Source organism: Mercenaria mercenaria, chromosome 6, assembly GCF_021730395.1.
Source record: "Mercenaria mercenaria strain notata chromosome 6, MADL_Memer_1, whole genome shotgun sequence".
NCBI lineage: Eukaryota > Metazoa > Mollusca > Bivalvia > Venerida > Veneridae > Mercenaria > Mercenaria mercenaria.
In genome coordinates, this window is record NC_069366.1 from 25,490,920 (window position 1) to 25,505,402 (window position 14,483).

Consider the following 14,483-nt stretch of genomic DNA (forward strand, 5'->3'; position numbering starts at 1 on the left):
TGCACCATAAACCGGTTTAAGCTCCCCAGTGGTGTTTTTGCCACTGACCGTTCCAAGGCGATGCCCCACTGTGTTCCTTTGTTTATTCGTTTCGTCTTATGTGTTGGCTTTGTGCGCGTGTGTGTTGTTCGTTTTGTCCTTATGTGTTGGCTTTGGGTGTGTGTGTGTGTGTGTATGTGTGTGTGGTGCGCGCGTCTGCGTGCTGGGGGTTTCGTTTTGGGGAGGCTGCGTTTTTGGTGCGTGGCATTCCCTGTTTGATATTTTTCTTTGTTTTTTGAAACTTAAAACAGTTACTTACTACCAAAGTCTATACCAGAAGAAACAATCCCCATAACTCTGATTTGAACTTTGACAGAGTTATGTCTCTTTTAAACTTAGAATTTTTTGGTTAGTGTTTTTGATAAAGTCAAATATCTTTGTTACTATCAAAGCTTCCACTTGAAAATTAATGGCCCTATCACACCAAACTAGTTCTCAAAACGTCTCAACCCGTCCGATCTGGCTAGAACGTTTGTACTTTGGCCGGAAAATATCCATAATGCGGTCGTTGTTAGTTCATAAACAGTTCTCGATATGTCCATCGCGTCTTTTTCCCGTCTGAAGTCCGTTTATAGTAAGTTCAGTTCGGGAAAAATTGCCCGTTCACCTCATGTGGACACCGTTTGTAGGCAGTCCAAGCCTGGCTGTAGTCAGATTAAAGCAGTACGTAACTTGTCCTACTTCGTTCTGAATACGTCGAAATACGTTCTAACTAGTTTTTAACTCGACCAACTCGTTCACAGACAGTTTAACTAGTTCTGATTACGTCCTCATATCGTCCCTAGTACGTTCAAAATGTAAACTGCGATAACGTCTTGGCTCGATGGCTATAAAAAGCCGTCACGTTTCGTCCAGTTCTCATTCTCGTTTTTCTCTTCAAACACTCAAGATAAAAAAATCCACAGCAATAGGTACGTATCTTTATGCCTCCAAAGAAAAGTGGAACCAAACAGAGACGGGGTGTTAAAGTAGTAAAAAACCAAATTTCTAAAAGCTGCTGCACAACAGAAGCCGATACAGAGCCTCCCGAGTCAGCCCCTGAACGTGAAAGTCGAGATGATGAAAGTCGTAATTTATCCCCTGCACCTTCTGACGACTCTGTCCTCCACCTCTGATAATTCATGTGGGGAAGTTGGCAGATACTTGCGGAGAACAGGTTTGTACTGGTACAGAATCCAGGAACACTGGTTAGGTTAACTGCCCGCCGTTACGTGACTTAAATACTGTTGAAAAACGGCGTTAAACCCAAAACAAACAAACAAACTGTCTCAAAGTCCGAGGATGAAGGAGGACCGAGTCAGAAACCAATTTGAAAGAAGAAAAAAGCAAAGGCATACACACGGCTAAATCTGTGAACGGGTTGAACGAGCTACAAACGGATCCGGTCGGTGTGCGCACGTACTGAAATTGACGCCCGATCGCATTATGTCATACCACGTCTCTAGTACGATCGAAGTACGGCGGTTCAGTTCTTAGAACAGGGTTTTTTTTCAGTATTTATGGAACATGACCCATACCCTTGGGATTGGGAATTTTCGCGTCGTTTTGCTCAAAATTGGGGAAAATGTTATATTATAAAATTTACAAAATTAAACGAGACTTACCTTGGTTAAAGTTGATGTTTAATTGAAATTACAATTATGGAATATTATAACTTAATGAACACAAGTTAACAAACAGCTGAACATGATGGAAACATTTAATCAGTACTACTCCAACAGTCTCCTGTATGTATTCTCATATATATCTTATATTTAACATTGAAATCGTTTCTTTCAAATATATATTCTTATATAGGTGACATTCAATGATTGTGTCCACTTGGCCAAGTAAGTGACCAGTCAGACAATTACAATGCAAGATCCCTGCTTTTCATATTCTTGAACTCTTGTATAATGTCATTTAATTGTGCATCTGTCAGTGATTGATTTGCTTGCTTATGCTTATGGACACAAATTCTCATCAGAGAATCCAGTGAACTCTGGTTTAACCTGCTACGGGAGGCAGTGCATAACGAATTCATTAAACTAAATGTCCTTTCAACACATGCTGTGCTGCTTGGTATGATCCTACTAAGACCCACAAAAAAGAACATAACAGGATAGGCATTGCGAAGGATTCCATCTGTTGCCATCTCCTCATATAGGTCTGGTCTCGGATTCCTCTGCCTGTAATAGGATTATTTTAAAAGTTTAAATTATAATTAAAATCATCTAGGAGCGATTTACACCATTTGGTCAAAGAAGTGAAATACTGTGCAAAAAAGTCAAAGTAAATTCATGGATGTAAGTCATTAGCTATAAACTGATCATTCATTCAATACTTTATATTTCAGAAGCAGTAAACAGTACTCATCATGTCTGATAATCACAAGTGACATTTTCATCATGATCATGATTACAACTGGCATCTTTAATTATCAAACAATTTACTTTGAATCTTCTTATTTTTTTTTCTTACAAGAAACAGAAGATACCCTAACCAATTCATTGCTGCATTCAAAGACTTATTGACAGTCTACTAACCAACTGAACATAGTACAGGAATCAACTGGAAGGGAGAAGGATCATGAAACAACAAATGTAGCAACAACTGAAAACTAGAATAACAAAAGCAATCATGCCTTAAAATATCAACAACAGTGAACTGAAAAAGAACTCTGATTCTTGGAAACTTTAAAACAATGAACAGTGAAACTGCTAACTTCTTACGGGTAAATGATTACTCAAAACAGGTAAATTTAACTGAAGCTGAACTGTGTCAACATGTTGTTATTATATGACTTACTTCAATAATTATAAAAAGAACTTAAATAATAACTCAACAACTAGTACCGTATCAAAATCTGATTCTTCAACAAGGAAACTTTAATTTTAGTAATAAATAGTGCAAAACATTGGAAGTAGCTTGATATTGGATTATAAAACATTATCAAAACATGCAAACTGTTAACAGGTAAATTCAACTTAAACTGAACATGCAGTTGGATAAATTAATTCAAAATAAACATCTGCCGTTTGAACTGTTCAAACTTCTGAATAATTACTTCCCCTGTATACACAAGGTTAACTTCAGTTCGGTGCCCCATGAAAACATCTATTCTGTTTCTACCATAATGACTTGCTAGTGTCTTAATGGCTTGCTGGCAATAATATATGTACATAGGAATCATCTAAAATAAATTGTTGTTCAGAATGAGATACATATTTGTTGCTTTTTTTTTAATCATTTCAGTTCCATAATAAATCAAATAAAGTAAATGCACGGTCACCAGCATCTCTCGGTTACTGAATTTTTAGGCTAGCTATTACTAAAGGGGGGGTCCCAGTTAGGTGTCTGCGCAAAATGTTTTTTGATTTTATTTATACTTTGTGGTAATATACCTACATGTATTAAGTTTCATTAACAAGTGGTACTGTTACCAGTTTTGACTTACTTTTATAGATATTCACATTTAAAGTGGGTGGGGTAATCTGACGTGTGACCAGCCAGGAACACAATTTCTGTTATTTTTTTAAAAATGGTTCCAACTTTTTACCTGAAACTTTCATGATAAAATAACTATGCAATGGACATTCACACAACATGTTGCATTTTAAATTGTACTGAATACTTTTTTCATTACAGAGCCACAAAGTGGTCTAATCAAATTTACTGATTTTCAATGGACGAACTTCACCCAAAAGCTAAAACATTTTTTATTAGTTGAGATATTAAGGTGTTATTTTCAGAAGATATTGTAAACTAAATAAACATAAAAATGACAGTATATCAGTACACTCTGATTAATATTGGAAGAGTGGTACACTCTCAAACTGGGTAAAAAGTGGGTGGGGTAAATAAATATTTGAAGCAACACTACAAAAATTGTGCAGTTGTTACGAAATGGCCTCAGATTGTCTATTACTATCTTAATTGTGCCCCCATGAGTGGTGGGGGCATATAGTTTGCTCTTGTCTGTGCGTCCGTCCGTCCATCCATCTGTCCGTCCGTGCGTCTGTCGAAGTTCGTGACGCGCCTAGCTCAAAAAGTGTTTGATATAAATTGATGAAACCTTGCAAGAGTCTTTATCATGATATGAACTTGCGCACCTTTTATTTTTCGTCTGGCTTCGCCCCCTAATTTTAGAGTAACTGCCCCTGAAATAGTAAAAAATGCACATTTTCACCTTGTGACACGCCTAGCTCAAAAAGTATTTTATATAAATTGATGAAGTCTTGCATGAGTCTTTATAATGATATGAACTTGCACACCTTCTATTTTTCATCTGGCTCCCCCTCTATTTCTAGAGTTATGGCCCCTGAAATAGTAAAAAATGCACATGTTCACCTTGTGACATGCCTAGCTCAAAAAGTATTTGATATAGATTCATGAAACCTTGCATTAGTCTTATTCATGATATGAAATTGCGCATCTCCTATTTTTAATCTGGGTCTGCGCCCTATTTCTAGAGTTTTGGCCCCTGAAATAGTCAAAAATGCACATTTTCACCTTGTGACACGCCTAGCTCAAAAAATATTTGACATAAATTGATGAGTGTTTATCATGATATGAACTTGCGCACCTACTATTTTTTATCTGGGTTTGCACCCTATTTCCAGAGTTATGGTCCCAGAAATAGTAAAAAAAATGCACATTTTTACCTAATTATGTGCCTTACTCAGAAATATTCTCGGTGCCTTACTCTGAAGTATTTTAATGTAAATTCATGAAACCTTGCTTGAGTCTTTATCATAATGTGTCCTTTGCACACATGGCATTCTTCTTGAGAATTTTAGTATTCATTACAGAGTTATGGCCATTGAAATAGCCAAAATAGTGGATTTTTTGTTTGTGATTCTCATAGCTCAAAAAGTATATGGTATAGAATAATGAATCCTTTTCATATTTTTTGAGGCTATACCCCATTAAGACTGCAATCATTTGAATTATTTCCCCTTATTTGTGACAAATGTACCAGTCGGAGGAAGAGGTGGGGGGGCACACCCTGTGTCCTACAGACACATTCTAGTTTTATTAAATACATACATGGTTGATAAATTTTAACAAAAAAAATTCTCTTTAATAAGACTTTATACATGTGTGCCATGGAAAAATCAATGCAGAAAATTTAATGTTAATTTGAACAATAGCTTTCCTCAAAATATACTGCCTCAGGCAAAACCTTTTGTTAAATACTTTGAGCTTTGGTTTGTCTACATGTCATTTTCAAGGTCCATGCTTTTTCCATGACACACATGTATAAAGTGGGAAATTTTGTTAAAATTTATCAATCAATGCTGTATTTAATAAAATTAAGACAGTAATAGACAATCTGAGGCCATTTCTTAACAACTGCACAATTTTTGTAGTGTTGCTTCAAATATTTATTTACCCCACCCACTTTTTCCCAGTTTGAGAGTGTACCACTCTTCCGTTATTAATCAGAGTGTACTGATATACTGTCATTTTAATGTTTATTTAGTTTACAATACCTGCTGAAAATAACACCTAAATATCTCAACTAATGAAAAATGTTTTAGCTTTTTGGTAAAGTTCGTCCACTGAAAATCAGTAAATTTGATTAGACCACTTTGTGGCTCTGTGATGAAAAAAGTATTCAGTACAATTTAAAATGCAACATGTTGTATGAATGTCCATTGCTTAGTTATTTTATCATGAAAGTTTCAGGTAAAAAGTTGGAACCATTTAAAAAAAATAACAGAAATTGTGTTCCTGGCTGGGCACACGTCAGATTACCCCACCCACTTTAAATGTGAATATCTATAAAAGTAAGTCAAAACTGGTAACAGTAACACTTGTTAATGAAACTTAATACATGTAGGTATATTACCACAAAGTATAAATAAAATCAAAAAACATTTTGCGCAGACACCTAACTGGGACCCCCCCTTTCTGTAATTCATTACACCATCAATTTTTAATTTGAAAACTACAATTTATGATACAGATACCATTTCAGGGTAGACATGTATTTTAATTTCATTTTCAATATACCTTTTTATAGTCCTTGAGTTCTTCAAGATTATCTGGAACTGACTCTTATCTGAAAGCATCAAATGCAGCAAGAACTGGTGAGCAGATAAAAGCATCTTCTATTTCTTGTATGAGACGGTGTGTTCTGGGCACTGTTACCTCAGCTACAAGCTGTTCTGGTTCATGAAGTCCTGTGGCCCTGGAAAATGAAAATGTCAATAATGTCATACACTTTCAATTTGTATTAACTTATGAGTATCAGTTAGTTTACTTCTATTCATGATAAGAATTAGTACTGTAAAACACTACAAAGTACTCCATAATGAAACCTGTAAAGAGAATCAAAATACTGGTTGAGGAATTCATTAATATAAAATAAATTACAGTACCTCATTCTCCTTCTGAGATTGGTGCGTTCATCAATTTCCAGAAAAAGGGTTGACATCTTTGAAAAGTACAAATCTGTGTCAGGAGTCCGGAGGGATTCACGAAATCTTTCAATCAGGAGGTAAAGTGCATCCGTCAGATCCTGAAATAATAACTTCATAACTTGATCTTTTTTTTCTGACATGAATTTATTTGAAAATTTACAGTAAGTCAAATGAACAAAATTTATGTATTGCATCTTTTAAACAAACAAATCATTGGCTTATTTAATTATTTATTTATTTATTTATTTTGTTGGGTTTAACGTCGCGCCGACACAAGCTTATTTAATTAATTTACAGTACATGTAACGGGAATATTAAATGATCCTTTGTATAAAATTGATCTTTACATATTAAGCCTTAGGACTAGACGAAAAAAAATGGCAATTTTCATCGGGAATATTTTACCTTGACTTTTTTATTGACCTGTGAGAAAAAAAAAACAAAGAAAAATATCAAACAGGGAATGCCACGCACCAAAAAGGTAGCCTCCTCAAAAGTCTATGCTGGCCCCTTGAAGGTAATTGCTGAAGACGATGACTGGTTCTAGTAGGTCACACAATATTAATATGCCAGCGAAAGTGCTCTTTGAACACAGCATGTTTCGAATACCCTCGATTTCTGGATCATGTCTTCGATCGATCATTTCGTCCAGAGAATCTAGAACCTAAAAAAATAAAATGCTATAGAATGATCTACAACCTTAAAACAGCGCATGGATTCTCTTTTATGTGTTCACCATGATTGCCCTTTGAACTTTTAATAAAATTGTATTTTTATTCAGGTATACAAATGTAAATTCAACAGAACTGTAGAAACAGTGAGAAAACTTAAAACTCACCTGTACAAAGCGTTCAATAAGTCGTCTACATGCATGACCGTGTGACAGCCATCTTGTCGCTGCAGCCCGTACTATTTTAAGATTTTTCATTCCGTATGCTTTCTGTGCATCCATAAATATGACGTACTTCTGAGAACTATAATGGAAGAGTTTCCAGACACTCAAGAGGAGGCTGTCTACATCTTCTAACACAAGGAAACTTTGCATTAAATACTTCACACACAATGCAAAGTTTATGATTACGACAATTTATGTAGATCTGATATGGTAGGTGGTTTCTGAATCTTCTCTGAAGACCTGGAAATGCAGATAACATTATTTTTAAACTTAAAACATTAATTTGATACATCAGATTTATCAAATATTTTATAAATTAATATAAAATACTCCAAGTCTGGGGAATATCAAAGAATTTCCCAGCGATGTATGCATTGTACATAAACTGATAGGTTAATCACATTTTCATGGCATTTCAATTTCTATATCTGGTTACTGATTGACCAAACAACTTAAGAAAAAAACATGATGTTTTGATAATTGGTCTATTTTGCCTTTTTTTTTTAAAGATTTTTTTCATTCAAAATTTAGAGAAATATGTAACTGAGCAGCTCTCTATATTAATACCTTTATTCTTACCACTCATGGTGTTACAACCATCAAATCCAACAAAATATGCCTTCTTGATGTCCACTCCTTTGGCCAGTAGAAATATTTCAATAGCTTGCATAAGTGATGCTGCATCAGTGCGTTCAACATGGGTTATACCAAGAAAGTGGTCAGTCACAGACTTGTCATATGGAAACCGTACCAGGATAGCAAACTGCTCCTTATGAGCTTCATCAGAGGACTCGTCAGCCAAAAGAGCATAATAAGGAGCTGCACGCAGCTTCTCAACTAGTTCTCTTTCCAGTACATAATTCATGGAAGCAAGGAGGTCTGTTACTGTTGTAGATGAAGCATATTTTATGAAAGATGACTGTCCCATGGCAGGTTGTGCATCCATGTACTCGGCTATAGAAGGAGGACGCAAGTCTGCTATAAAATCTAGCATTGGCTCAAAACAGTCAAGGGCCCATCGCTGAGTAATGATAAAATATAAAAATCTTAACCAAACACTGCACATAGCGCCTATTTCTTTCAATCTCTTTCTTTTGTTTAACTTCTACAGTTTCTGTCAACATGTCTGCAACTGTTTTTTTTTTCACTTTACCAGATGCAGCAATACTATTTACCAAAACATACTTTGACACAGAATTTTTGTGGCATTTGGCATTAAAATGGCCCTCTGAATTACAACTGGGGTGGTCCCCTAGATTAGTTCCAACAATGAAGACATTGTCCTTATCTGTAGATGAAAACAGCTCACACAATTTGCAACAATAACCACCTTTGGCACAACTGTAATATAGCCAGTCATACCGGCTCTCATATTTGCTAGAGCTAAACAGACGCTGGTCAGGGACAGGCACTGTTTTATCAGTTTCAGACTCTTGCTCATCACTATCGTCACTGGCATTTTTATTCAGTTGTTTTTCACAGGATACGCCAGGCAGGGGGCACTCGGTCTTGCTGGTGTCCGATGACTCGGAATGTTGCTTACTAATAGTAGCTTCAGTACTTTGTCTTTGTTCAGAAAGAGCAGCCTGTTTAAACAGGGTGTCAATTTTTTGAATGTTTTTGTCCGTTTTCTTTAATTTCTTCACATAATACTTTGAATTGTGAGACATTATTTCTTTCAATTATTTACTTTCGCTTTCCGGCAATGTCATGATCGCCAGACGCTTTGCATTATCGTACGCCGTGATCTCCCTTACCTATATATACTGTAGTGGAAGGGAAGTAATTCGTTTACATAACACCGCGCATGTATATTTGTTTAGACTACGGCTTTCGCCTTCGTTTTACGTACCTGATATTCCCGAAAAAAGATCGATATTCATTTTATTGTTCGGAAGTTTCGATTGGGAATTTTTGCATGAAATTTGGGAAAAAAACCATACTTTTTTCAATTGGGAATATGACCGAATATCGGCTATAAAATCGGCCAAAAAAAACCCTGTAGTACGTCCATCTCGTTTTAAGAACGTTGTCAGTCCGTCTAAGTGCAGGACGGGATGATCGGCAGAAAATTTTGAGCAGGCCCAAAGTTCTGGAGCACCATGCCCGTTCAACCCCGTCCGAGCCAGTCCATAAAGTTCTAAGACAGACTGTAGAACGTCACTGCTACGTCTGTTCCGTTGAAGCAGTTTGAGCCCGTTCGGCTACATTTTTAGAATGTATTGAAAACGAGCTTGGTGTGATGGGGGTATAAAGTAGGTATTTACTATCAAAGTCTACTGCAGGTAAAACAATCCCCATACCTCTATTTTGAATTATGATAGGGTTATGCCCGCTTTTAAATTAGAATTTTTTGGTTAAAGTTTTGTTGTTTTTTTTTTGTTTTGTTTTTTTGTTGTTTGTTATAAAGGCAACTATTTGTGTTACCATCAAAGCTTTTGAATTGAAACTAACTATCAAAGTCTTCATGAGGAGAAACAATATACATAACTCTGATTTGAATTTTGACAGAGGTATTCTCCTTTTTAACTTGGAACATATTGGTTAAATATTTTGGTAAAATAAAGAAAAGTGGAAACTTCACAGGTCGCTCAACACGACAAAAACGAAAATGTTGCAGGCTCGGTTTGATTGAGCCTATTCATGGATGGTTGTGGAAATGCATGCTACCGTCCACGCCCTCTAGCCCCGGGTTGAGCAGAACTCAACATTTACACATGCTAAAAGTACAAAAAGCAATTTAAGAGACATCCGCAGATGTGTTCAAACGGCGGTGAACATGGAACCTAAAGTCTGATATACCTGATGCTATCAATAGCTTTTGACTTGAGACTCAAGTTTTTCGTCTGGCTCCGCCCCCTATTTTCAGAGTTATGGCCCCTGAAATAGTCAAAAATGCACATTTTCACCTTGTGACACGCCTAGCTCAAAAAGTAGTTGATATAAATTGATGAAACCTTGCATGAGTCTTTATCATGATATGAACTTGCGCACCTTCTACTTTTCGTCTAGCTCCGCCCCCAATTTTCTGAGTTATGGTCCCTGAAATAGTCAAAAATGCAAATTTTCACCTTGTGACGTGCCTAGCTCAAAAAATATTTGATATAAATTGATGAAACCTTGCATGAGTCTTAATCATGATATGAACTTGAGCACCTCTCTTTTTTGTCCTATATTCAGAGTTATGGCCCCTGAAATAGTCAAAAATGCACATTTTCACCTTGTCACACGCCTAGCTCAAAAAGTGTTTGATATAGATTTATGAAAACTTGCATGAGTCTCAATCATGATATGAACTAGCGCACCTCCTATTTTTCATTTTGGTCCGCACCCTGTTTTCAGAGTTATGACCCCTGAAATAGTCAAAAATGCACATTTTCACCTTGTGACAAGCCTAGCTCAAAAAGTGTTTGATATAGATTCATGAAACCTTGCATGAGTCTTAATCATGATATAAACTTACACACCTCTTATTTTTTGGCTGACTCCACCCCCTATTTTTAAAGTTATGGTCCCTGAAATAGTAAAAAAATGCACATTTTCACCTAATTATGTGTCTAACTCAAAAAGTATTTGATGTAAATTTATGAAACATTGCTTGGATCTTTATCATGATGTGTCCTTGCACACTTGGCATTCTTCCTGAGAGTCTTAGCATTAATTGCAAAGTTATGGCCCTTGAAATAGCCAGAATAGTGGATTTTTTGTTTGTGATGCTCATAGCTCAAAAAAGTATATGGCCTAGAATAATGAATCCTTTTCATAAAATGTTTGTTGAGGCTATACCCCATTAAGACTGCAAACATTTGAATTATTTCTCCTTATTTGTGACAAATGTACCAGTGGGGGTGGCGGCACACCCTGTGTCCTACAGACACATTCTAGTTAATATGTTAATTATTTTATGTACTGTCGATTCCCATTGGCTCGAACCCGGATCACTCGAATACCCTCGTCCGCTAGAACTCATAGTCTGGTCCCGATCTTATTACTTATATATTGTTCGACTTGAACACCGATAACTGAACTCATTAACTCCCTGTCTGGTCCCTTCATCTTAATTATAATGTAAATCATACCTGATGGGTCGAACAGAAAATTATCTGCCACAAATCTTTTCATGATGCAAAAACTTCGCACCTCTAGGTTATAACACACTAAGTAGTTGTTGTTCTTTATTCTATATGAAATTGACCTATTTCCAATGGCCGAAGCACACATCAGGACCCATTTTAAATGTCTGTAACCTACATTTTCTAGAAGAGTATTGTCAATGCTAAATAAAAATCAAAAGAAAAGTGGGGGTCATGTTTCATGCAAGAAAAATAATTTCAGTTAAACACACAAATTGCAAAAATCAGCTAAAAAAATGAGACCCCACTGGTGGTGTATGATCTAAGTTTCCATGAAAAATTTTGTCATGATGTTATTTCATTATGAAAATGCTACCTTTGTGTCAAGCATAGATTTGTCATGTGACTTTAGCAAAAAAATTGCAAAGAAAATAAGGAAAATAGCTCTACAACCTAAAAAAAAATGAGAACAATTTGTATCCGCCATTATGCGACTACCATTTTTTTCGCGCCATTTTTCTATTTAGTGTATGTATGCCTCTAGTGTTACTTACGCTTTTATCGGTGTGCGTAGTTTTAGCACGTTGTGAAATTAATACATGTATAGGTCAAACAAATTTAAGTAGATGATGTTCGTTCACTTTAATGATTTAATTAAGGAATTGTATGTGTCAAACAAAATCAGAACAAAGAATGTCTGTATTTTACTTTAAATAGGGCTGATTGCTTACACATTTCACATTTCCAGATTTGAAATATGCAAGTCGAACAACTTAGTGAAGGACCCGGCAACGGAGGATAGCTAAGTCGGCTACCGGAAAACAAGGAATTAAAAGAAAATTAGACCCAAAGACTCTTGAGACAAAATATAATGCTTTAATGGAATGTGAAAAAGGACAGAAATCAAAAACAGAAATTGCCAAAATGTTCGGCATACCGAAAAATACTCTCGGGCTGGATAAAAAAGGCAGACTCAATGAAAGAGGGCTACACAAAATTGGAACCAAAGCGTCGGAATATGAGAACTGTATTAAAGTTACAATTTTAAATTTATTATTTTTAATTACGTGTACTTGATTAATTGCGTTATTATTATTATTATTATTATTATTATTATTATTATTATATACCAGATTTATATAGCGCCCTTTTCATGATAAACACGTTCGAAGGCGCTTTACAGTAACTGCAGCCACACAGGGCGCGAAATCATCCTCTACTAGTACAGACACAGAGCGATATGACCAGAGGGACAGAGTGAGATAAAGCCCCCACAACAGACAGGGAAGTTTTCAGATACAGACGTGTCCGGCTAACTTAGCCTAGCTCTTTTCGAATAGACAGTCTGGTTCTTTAACGTGCCCGGTGTATAGTACCGATACACGCAAAGCCCTCTTTCCTGGGAAGAACCAGTACAGGCCTCCAGTTAGGTGGGAGACACTCAAGAGCATCTCAGAAATTTCCAGTGCCTGGACCGGGATTATAACCCCGGACCTCTGGATTGACAGTCAAGCGTGTTACCACTAGACCACCGGCCCACAGGTTATTCATAATGAAATGAGTTTTGTCTACTTTTAAAACAAAGACAAATATCAACAGGGAATGCCACGTACCAAAATCGCAGCCTCCCCAAAACGAAACCTACAGCACGCAGACGTGCACACCACAAACACACACATACACGTGCACACACACAAAGCCAACACACGAGGACAAAACGAACAAACAAAGGAACACACACACATACACACAAAGCCTACACAAGAGGACAATACAAAACAAACAAAGGAACACAGTGGGGCACCGCCTTGGAACGGTCAGTGGCAAAAACACCACTGGGGAGCTTAAACCGGTTTATGGTGCGCACCCAACCTCACTCTTAAGCCTATCATGAGTTAAACTTAAATCAAATATAGAGTTGAATACGATTTGTACGTTAGAGTGCTCATCGTGTTTTCTTTTTATATTTTCAGGGAAATTACGGGGAGTTAAAGACAGCCGTTCTTCGATGGTTCACAGAGGCTCGTGATGGCGACATCGCTATAGCAGGCTGGTCTGGATCCATTCTGGTCGCAAATGCAATATGTTGGTTTTCTCATGGCGCGGTTCATTTATACTATATATTGGGCTGATTACCAGAGATCTTTGGACAATTTATTAACTGATGTCAAGTGTGTATCTATTTGAACAACAAAATAACAATCCAGAAGGGTGTACCTACTGCCTGGGTGGTTTGTCTATACTCTAATGGACTGAATATTAAGATGATATTTAGGAGGGCTTCACAAGGCACACTCATTAGTTCCTCGTCAGTGACTTTCAACTCATCAGCATTAAGTGCCGTGTCACGGCTGTAAGGTGTCCCCTTACCTAGTTTCAGTGTTGCCGTATAATCTGGCCCTTTGGGATCATGGAGTTCATTTAATAAGTGAAGTGTAGAAATTCACTTAAGCCGGTGCTTTGGGACGTGTGGTGTGTTGCACACGCCATTACCTCCCATGAAGAAACTCAGTTAAACCAGGTCTACTATTGTTTTGCCTGAATTTATTAAAGGACAATCTCTCTCGTACATTTTTATTTCAAACACAGATATATAAATATTAGTAAACCAAACACTCAAGTTAAGTTTCGTACCAGCTCGATATGACTAACCGTTAACAAGATAAGATGTGAAAGGACGAAAGTTGCAGTTTTTAAACAATTAAAAAGAAATAAATCTGGACACACTTAAAAGAGTTTTCAGTTACAGATGCAGGGAAACAGCTGAATAGATATAGTATACATACCAATTATTAACTCGAATTGATTTACCATTACAACATGCTGGCTGCTGAGTGCAATTTTTTTATTAACGAAAGGGCAGTAACTATGACTGTACTAATTTTGATATTCACAACCTTTGCAGAGTAGCAGCTCCGAGTGAATACGAAGTCATTAAAACAAAACAAAATCTTTATCCTTTAGTGTATTGTTATCACCTACGAAAAGCACTCTTTGTCAATGTCCATTAGTCCGTCCTTGTGGTCTTCAGCAGCAGTATCTTTATAAGAGTTGATCAAATTGAGTTGA

At 36.6% G+C, this 14,483-nt stretch overlaps 1 protein-coding gene across 1 annotated transcript; it reads right to left on the bottom strand.

Moving 5' to 3' along the window:
* Positions 1 to 6,824: 6,824 nt before the first annotated feature.
* Positions 6,825 to 7,841, bottom strand: LOC123550255 (uncharacterized). The gene is made up of 2 exons (XM_053546660.1): positions 7,285 to 7,841; positions 6,825 to 7,110 (listed from the first exon to the last, which is right to left on the bottom strand). The coding sequence occupies exons 1-2, from the start codon at positions 7,489 to 7,491 to the stop codon at positions 6,937 to 6,939; spliced, it is 381 nt and encodes a 126-aa protein (XP_053402635.1). The 5' UTR covers positions 7,492 to 7,841; the 3' UTR covers positions 6,825 to 6,936.
* Positions 7,842 to 14,483: the final 6,642 nt, after the last annotated feature.